Here is an 8,803-nt window from a genome sequence, read left to right as displayed (position 1 = left end):
TTTCATGCATGCCAGAATTCTACGTGGGCACCGGTTTGTGTCCTGACTGCTCCACTTCCCATCCAGCTCCCTGTTTGTGGCATGCAAAAGCAGTTGAGGACGGCCCAAAGCCTTGGGACCCTGCACCCACGTGGGAGACGAGGAAGAAGCTCCTGTTCCTGGCTCCTGGCTTCAGATCAGCTCAGCTCTAGCCATTGTGGACACTTGGGGAGTGAACCAGTAGATGAAAGACCTTTCTCTATCTCTCCTTCTCTCTGGGGATCTTAATTTTCAATAAAAAATATTTTTTTAGATCTCCATGCCTTGGTCTCCTGATTTTTCAAAAGAAATTATTACTGAGGCCCCTGGCAGTTCCTCCATTCTGTCATTCAAGTATCTATTCTACATGTAATCGTCCTGATCTTCAGTTTCACATTTGTTAATATCTACCCTGTGCATCTCCTTTGTCTGTTGGAAGGATTAGATGAAACAATCCACATAAAGGAATTTTGCAAATTCAAAAATGTTTTTGTAAAATGTAAGGTATAATGAAAAAATGGGATTTCTGAAGATTTTTAAAAAAATTTTTATTTTAAAGGCATAGTTAGGAGAGTGAAAGCAGAAGTAAGAGAGAGAGAGAGAGATCTTCCATCTACTGGTTCATTCCCCCAAATGGCTGCAATGGCCAGAACTCAACCAGACTGAAGCCAAACCCAGGAACATCATCTGGGTCTTCCAATTGGTACAGGGATCCAAGTCCTGGAGCTGTGCACTGCTGCTTTTCCAGGAGCATTAGCAGGAAGCTAGATCAGAAGTGGGCAGGAACTGGTACCCATTATGGGATGCCAGCATTACAGGCAGTGCCTTAACACAATTCTGATCAACCAAATGCTATTTTTTTTTTAAGATTTATCTATTTTATTGGAAAGGCAGATGTAGAGAGAGGAGGAGAGACAGAGAGGAAGATCTTCCGTCCAATGATTCACTCCCAAGTGGCCACAACGGTCGGTGCTGCGCCGATCCAAAGCCAGGAGCCAGGAACTTTTTTTTTCTGGGTCTCCCATGTGGGTGCAGGGTCCCCAAGCTTTGGGCTGTCCTCGACTGCTTTCCCAGGCCACAAGCAGGGAGCTGGATAGGAAGTGGAGCTGCTGGGATTAGAACCGGCGCCCATATGGGATCCGGGCGCATTCAAGGTGAGGACATTAACCATTATGCTATCGCGCCGGGCCCAACCCAAAGCTATTTAAAGAAAAAAATGAGTGGGGTCGTGGGGCCGGCGCCAGGTGTGGCATCGCACCTCCTTCTGGTTCTCACGGTGCCAGCGACGCCTGCACCATGTCGGCATACCTGAAAAGCTGCAACCCGTTTGACGACGATGACGCTGAAGATGAGGGTGCCCGGTAGGTCCCATGGCGGGAGAACCGTGACCTCGCCGACGGGCCCAAGGATCGGCAGCAGTACCTGAGGCAGGAGGTGCTTCACAGGGCCGAGGCCATGGCCGCCAGCACCAATAGGTCGCTGTCCCTCATGTACGAGTCCAAAAAGGTCGGGGTCGCCTCCTCTGAGAAACTTGTACCTCAGCGAGGAGTCTTAGAACGCACAGAGAAGATGGTGGACAAAATGGATCAGGATCTGAAGACCAGCCAGCGGCACATCAACAGCATCAAGAGTGTGTTTGGGGGCCTTGTCAATTACTTCAAATCCAAGCCAGCAGAGACGCCCCCGGAACAGAACGGCACCGTCACACCCCAGCCCAGCAGCAGATTGAAAGAAGCTATCAGTACAAGTAAAGAACAGGAGGCGAAGTACCAGGACAGCCACCCAAACCTCAGGAAGCTGGACGATCTCGACTCCAGCCCTGGAGGGGCCGACTCTGTGAGCAGCGCTGATGCTTACCCCAAGAACGCACACCTGCGCGCTTATCACCAAAAGATCGACAGCAACCTCGGAGCTGTCCGTGGGACTGGGCCGCCTGAAGAACATAGCCCTGGGGATGCAGACAGAAATTGAGGCGCAAGACAACATTCTTGACCGGCTGACCACCACAGTGGACAAGTTAGACCTTAATATAAAAAGCACAGAAAAGAAAGTTCGACAGCTCTAAAGAACTGAAAAGGACCTCTGTCCCTTGGTGAGGAAGAGACTTCAACAGATTTTTAAAAACTCCCAAGAAATCTCATTTCTTATTTTAGTATGTCATTTAATATGTGTTTGCACAGATGTTCTGAAAGAGTGGGTCTGAAGAGATTTTTGTTGCCCTGAAAAACAAAAAAGAAAGAAAAAATGGGGTGGGGAATTTTTAGAAATCTGTCTGTCTGTCTATCTATCTACCTAGAGAGGCAGAGAGATAGACCACCAGACAGATAAATAGAGTTCTGTTAATTCTCTGGTTCATTCCTCAAATGTCCACATCACTGCTGCCTCCCAAGGTCTGTGTTCACAGAAAGCTGGAGTCAGAAACTGAGTAAAGAATTCTAAACACTTCACTGTGGGACATGCATATCCTAATCTGCATGAGAATCACTAAGCCAAAAGGTCCTCCAGTTTCCCTCCTCTAAACTACCCGGGCTCAGCCCCCTCATTTACCCGCAAGTGCAGTAGCCAGGTTGGTGGAAGTCCCATGCACGCTCATGGGTGGATCTCTACAAAACATGTCTGGCGTGACGGTGTCGGACCCCACATATCTTCCAAAAAAAAAAAAAAAAAAAAACAAATAGGCAATAATGTAAGGAGTTATTTGAATATCCTACCCTGGACCGGGCGCCATTCCTTCTTCCTCACAGCTCACGAATTCGCGCCAGTTCAGCCATCCGCCAATCAGCTATAACCTGGCATTCCACCTGAAAAGCCCACCCCCCAATCTTGGAGCCCCTTCCCCAACCGCGCCCACTCACCAATCATCCCTAGGCACTCACCTGCAGGCACCAATCCCCTGGGGCCTGCTCTCAATCCCCGCCCCCCACACCTTGCAGACAAAAATGCCCCCAGGTGCGGCGCTCTCGCTTCTCCTTCCGGCCTCCCTTCCCCTTCCCCTTTTCCCGCCGATCTCCACCGCCTCCTCCCCCCCCACGCCCCGATCCTGCCTCCTAAGATACCGCGTTGGTCCGGTGTTTTCAGCTCACGGTAAAGAAACCAGGTTGCGGGAATTAGCTGCGCGTAAAATATCGTAATATCGTATGAACATGAACTACGCCTTAAACTTTTTAAATAACTAACAAATAGAGCTGACACACTGGTATAATTAACACCAATTTGGCATTAACCAGGCCCAGAATGCCTGCCAAATATTAGCTGCTTTTCTCCCAGCAGTGTAACACTGGCCTAGGTACAGTCAACCTAGGCAGTTACCTACAGCTGGCTACTCAATTTTTCTTCTATTTCTTATCTGTTAAAATATTACATTTTGTGTACATTTGATACCACTGACCTAGAGCCAGGGAAGTAGGTACCAAACTATGTAAAAGGTAAAAACGGGTTTTTTTTTTTTTCACAACAAAAGTTACAGAACTCCTACTTTACATGAATTACATGCGTGTGTGTGTGTGAGAGAGAGAGAGAGAGAGAGAGATAGTATAACCTGGTGAAATAAAAAGGAAAGCCCACGAGTTCCAGACCTCACCGTTTTTCCTTTAGAAAGTTGCTTTGCTTTGCAGGTTTCACCTGAATGCCTACACAGCAGGTGTCTGTATTGACATGTAAACCTAAGCCACTTTCCAACCCTGGCAACATTTGGTGTCTGAATGTGCCCATAAAGGCTTCAGCTGGCTTTAGTTACATCTGAATGGGACTCTAGGGATGACCCAATCTTATAGATTAGGAAGGCAAAGCAAAGGTATTTTTAAAACCTACTCAAGTTCTGTTAGCTACCAGTTAACATTAAAAAAAGAATCAGCTCTAGGGTGATGGATGTGTGATGATTCCTTATGCTGCTACTCTCTGTATTTTTGAAATTTTTTGTAATAAATATTTTTTCTAAGGGCAATAACTGAAACATAAAAAATAAAACTGCAAACTACTGGAAGTAAACCACAAAACATTTGTTTAAATCTTGTTGTTGAAAAGTTTTTCTGAGGAAAAGCCCAGAAATTACAAAGGAAAAGATTTTACAGATTAAACAACATAACACTTGAATTTAAATATGAGAAAAAAGAAACCAAGAATAAAACTGAAAAACACAAACAGATTAGGACAAAATGTATTTAACATATATACTACGAATAAAAGATTACAATCTCACTCTACTGAGAGTTCCCACAAGTGGTTAATAAAAGACTAGGAGAAAATCAACCAGGAGGGCTGGCTTGGTGCAGCAAATAAAGCAAAGTCTTGTGACATCCATGGCATTCATGGGTGCCGATTTGAGTCCCAAATGCTTTGCATCCAGCTCCCTGCTAATGTGCTTAGTTAGGCCATGCAGGACAGCCCAGGCACTTGGGAGATCAGAATGGAGTGTCCAGCTCTGCCTTTAGCCTGGCCTGATTGTTGCATCCATTTGGGGAGTGAACCAGTGCATGCAAGATCAACCTCTCTCTGCCACTGTGCCTTTCAAGTAAATTAAAAACTAAAAACAAAAACAAAAAAAAACCTTTGTAAGAATGCATAAAGGATATTAAATAGTAATAAAGTAAAACGACATGTATATAAAGTCAGTGCAGGCATAAAAATGATGCTCTAATTTCATAATAATCAGCAAAATGAAAATTAACAAGACATGAGTTTCTCCATTAAGTTAGAACAATGAGAAAGGTTGATATTACAAGGGACTGAGAAATATATGGTATGTGTGCTGTGTTACAGTTTTAGTAGGAATGCAAAATGATACAGGCTTTATACCGGATAATTTAACAACGATAATTAACATGTAAAGTATATATCCTCCTTGACTTAGCAATTTTGCACCTAGGAATTGATCATACTGGGACAGTTCCACATATGCACAAAAATATTATAGGGATGTTTCTCACAGCATTGTTGACAATAATGAGAAACTGAAAACATTCCAAGTATCAATCAAGGTAGTCAATAATATACGGTACATTCAGATTCTGAAATTCCACACAACCTTGCACTGTGCCCTAGTGCCTGTTGGGGACCAACTGGTCCTCCTCCCTTCCAGCTCCCTGCTAATAGTTTAGGAAAGTGACCCCAACTGAGTTCCTGGTTTTGGCCTGGCCCAGCCCAGGCTGTGGCAGCCATGTGGGGAGTGAATCAGCAGATCTCTCTCTCTCTGTGTCGCTCTGTAAATCAGCCATTGCAATAAAACTAGATGAATCTTTGAAGTAAATAACTACACGTTAAAAAAGAGTGAGATGGGCCCGGCGGCGTGGCCTAGCGGCTAAAGTCCTTGCCTTGAACGCCCCGGGATCCCATATGGGCACCGGTTCTAATCCCGGCAGCTCCACTTCCCATCCAGCTCCCTGCTTGTGGCCTGGGAAAGCAGCCGAGGACGGCCCAATGCATTGGGACCCTGCACCCGCGTGGGAGACCCGGAAGAGGTTCCTGGTTCCTGGCATCGGATCGGCGCGCACCGGCCATTGCGGCTCACTTGGGGAGTGAATCATTGGACGGAAGATCTTCCTCTCTGTCTCTCCTCCTCTCTGTATATCTGACTTTGTAATAAAAATAAACCTTTAAAAAAAAAAAGAGATAATCATCAAAGTCTCCAGGTATATTGTTAAATGGGAAAAAATAAAAAGTGTATGGACAAGCATTTTGCACAGCAGTTTGTTGTGGGGTTGGCAGCTAGTGCAGGGTCATGAGCTTGGAAGCCACTGCTCCTGCTGGTGAGTGTGAGAGCTGGGACAGGGGTCAGACCAGGTAAGCAAAGGCTGCACGTGAACTGGGTTAGGGGGCGAGCCAGGCTGGGCTAAGCAACTGTATCCACTGGTATGTGCATGCACCAGAGTAACTGCAGGCTGGTCAGGCTTTGCCACAGCATCAGCTACCAAGTGCTGGGACTGGAGGCAAGCCTTGTAAAGCACCTGGCAAGTACAAGATCTGGGACTGGGATTGGGCACAGTAGGGAAATTGTGGGCACCCTTCTGATGGGTGGCAGCTCCCACTGGTGAGCATGGGAACCAGGGTTGGGGATGCAACTGGATAGATAGGCAGAAGCACCTGCCAGTAAAAGTGTGGGCAACATCATGGGGTTGGTTGTGTCGAGGGCATTGAGGCTCCAATGCCCATTGAGTGTACCAAACCTATTGGGATGTAGGACAAACCAGACCAGTCTTTTGCAAATACCCCCATGAGCAGGAAGCAGAGCTGGACCAGACCTGGTGGAGGGTTATTGGGGGTCAATCTGACTGAGTTGCAGTTTCCACCAGTGTACATGAGGGCCAAGTGTGTGATGGGCAAGGATGGGCTAGGCCTCAGCATCCATTCCTTTGCATATGAGATGGGGCTAGAAACAGAACTGACCAGGCAACTGCAACTACCACTTTGTGCAGGCTGATGGACTAAGCCATACCCCACACTTGCTGGCATATACAGGAGTCAGGTCTGAGGTCAACTCAGACGTGGCTTCTTTGGGGATTTCCCCAACACACACAACTGAATCACTGGACTCAGAACTCCAACCACAGGGAGAATCACAGGATCTGTGGTACATGTGACATAAGTGGGCCTCCTCGGTTGCTGAAGACCGTGCAGTGGATGACATGCCCAGATGCTCATGGGGGACATGCCAACCAGTTCATCGAGGCCAGCAGAGGACGTCTAGTACCATGGAGGTCAGAATACACTGGACAGCTCTCCCAAACAAGCACTGACAGCAAGTAATGGGCAAAAGGAGACTTTAAGGTGGACTATGTCAGCCAAAGAAACTTTTTTTTAAAAAGATTTATTTTATTTTTATTACAAAGTCAGATATACTGAGAGGAGGAGAGACAGAGAGGAAGTGGAGCTGCCAGGACTAGAACCAGCGGCCATATGGGACCAAGGCAAGGACCTTAGCCACTAGGCCACGCCGCCGAGCCCTAGCCAAAGAAACTTGGAAGGAGTTCCTCATCCTTGGAGTGGCAAGATCAACAGCATTTCAGAACTATCAAAACAACTTGAGCAGGACCATCAGAGCACACTCCACACATCAGGGACACTGGCATGACATTGGGTGGCTGTCCCCCATTCCTGGGTACTGATGCAGTTGGGATGCTGGATGTGGCTTCTCCCCTTGTCTCTCCCCTTCTGAATACAGGAAGAAGAAAAATAAAATTGGATACAATGGTCTCATGCCCTTTCACATATTCCTTGAACCTTCCCACAATAATGGGTGGTCCACTTGGTCAGGCATCCTTCTCAACTATATCATCAAAAAAAAAGAAAGAGGATTCATTGGGTGGTGGGTATGTGTGTATTCTTTTTGGAAAAGTAGACAAGGTCTTTTGAGCTCTTGTTTCAAGGTAATTAAGTAGAATCAGCTGAATAAAATCATTGTGGCTATATGTATAAATGGACTGTGACACAGCTAAATGAGTCCATCCATTATGGGTTAACTTCACCTGAGATAAAGGGTCATGTAATTAACAGGTAACAGTGCTCCCCTGTAAGCAGTCCTCATGTGTTTGTAGACAGGACTATAAATCTATGGTTACAATCAACTGAGAACTAGCAGGCTACCTCACTCGCCCCTATCTAGCTGAAGATTTATAGACATTTATATTTTGCTGAAGATTTATACCATGTCGTGTGATCCAAATGCTGAGCCTCAACTTAGAAATCTAGACTGTGTTCTTCAACACTGATGAGGCAGAAGCACTCACAGATACTGCATTTAGCGGGGCCGGTAAGTGAAGCCTCAAATTGGTGTGTTGCAACAGAACATGTTAGAAAGTCAAGCAAGATGAGCATTAGGCCTTGGGAAACAAACAAGTGTGAAGAAAGATGGGAAAGAAAGAGATGGGGAAGGGAGTGGTGGGAGGGGACGGTTTCTTTGAAGGACTGGGTTGTGTCCTCCCAGCAGGAAGAGGAAGTGACAATTGCCAGGGAAACCAGAGGGTCAGCACCCAGGACTGTGATGTCATAGAGGGTGGCAGAGCAGAGAGGCAGAGAGTGGTCATCTGTGACCAGTCCTGTCTGCCAGGCCCACACAAGAAGCCTTTCCTTGAACTGTCTCGTGAGGGTGGTACCCCAAAACTGTTCAGAGATTAGTCCTGCCATCTTCATGACAACCTCCTCAAGTGAACCTCCATCGAAAAGTTCACTTCCTTCTGACGTAGAGCAGCCATTGTTTCATAGCCTATCCGAGATAACCCGGCGACTTTACATCGGCAATGGGGTGGCTGCCAATAATGAAAACCTTCTATACAACAATCAGATCACCATGGTCATCAACGCCTCAGTGGAAGTGGTGAACACATACTATGACAACATCCAATACTTGCAGGTGCCAGTGACTGATACCCCGACCTCACACATCTATAGTTTTTTTGATCTTGTTGCTGATCAGATTCACAGTGAGGACATGAAGCAGGGTCGAACGCTGCTACACTGCGTTGCAGGAGTGAGTCGTTCACCTACACTCTGCCTTGCATACCTTATGAAATACCATGCTATGACACTGCGTGATGCCCACACATGGATCAGAGCACTCCGCCCCATCATCCGGCCTAACAACGGCTTTTGGGAGCAGCTGATCCATTACGAATCTAAGCTGTTTAGTAAGAACTCCGTGAAAATGATCAACTCTCCGGTGGGCGTGATTCCTGATGTCTATGAAGAAGAAGTGGAATTGATGATGATGCAAATGTGAACCATCCCAACTGGCTCCTGATGTCCTTGGCCAGTGATGCCTATTGATAGGCAAGAAAAGACAGGGGACATTGGA

At 46.5% G+C, this 8,803-nt stretch overlaps 2 protein-coding genes across 2 annotated transcripts; both read left to right on the top strand.

Moving 5' to 3' along the window:
- Positions 1–1,314: 1,314 nt before the first annotated feature.
- LOC101524247 (synaptosomal-associated protein 29) lies at positions 1,315–2,158 on the top strand. Its single transcript, XM_012927790.2, is given in 2 exon segments — positions 1,315–1,925; positions 1,927–2,158. Coding segments are annotated over 2 exon segments (768 nt in total). The 3' UTR covers positions 2,084–2,158.
- Positions 2,159–8,012: 5,854 nt separating this feature from the next.
- On the top strand, positions 8,013–8,803 carry LOC101518230 (dual specificity protein phosphatase 18-like). The gene has a single exon (XM_004587985.2). It carries the CDS (start codon positions 8,141–8,143, stop codon positions 8,726–8,728), a length of 588 nt encoding a protein of 195 aa, XP_004588042.2. The 5' UTR covers positions 8,013–8,140; the 3' UTR covers positions 8,729–8,803.

This window comes from Ochotona princeps, chromosome X (assembly GCF_030435755.1).
Source record: "Ochotona princeps isolate mOchPri1 chromosome X, mOchPri1.hap1, whole genome shotgun sequence".
NCBI lineage: Eukaryota > Metazoa > Chordata > Mammalia > Lagomorpha > Ochotonidae > Ochotona > Ochotona princeps.
The sequence above is the reverse complement of the archived record's forward strand: the minus strand, read 5'-3'. Positions and strand labels throughout refer to the sequence as shown.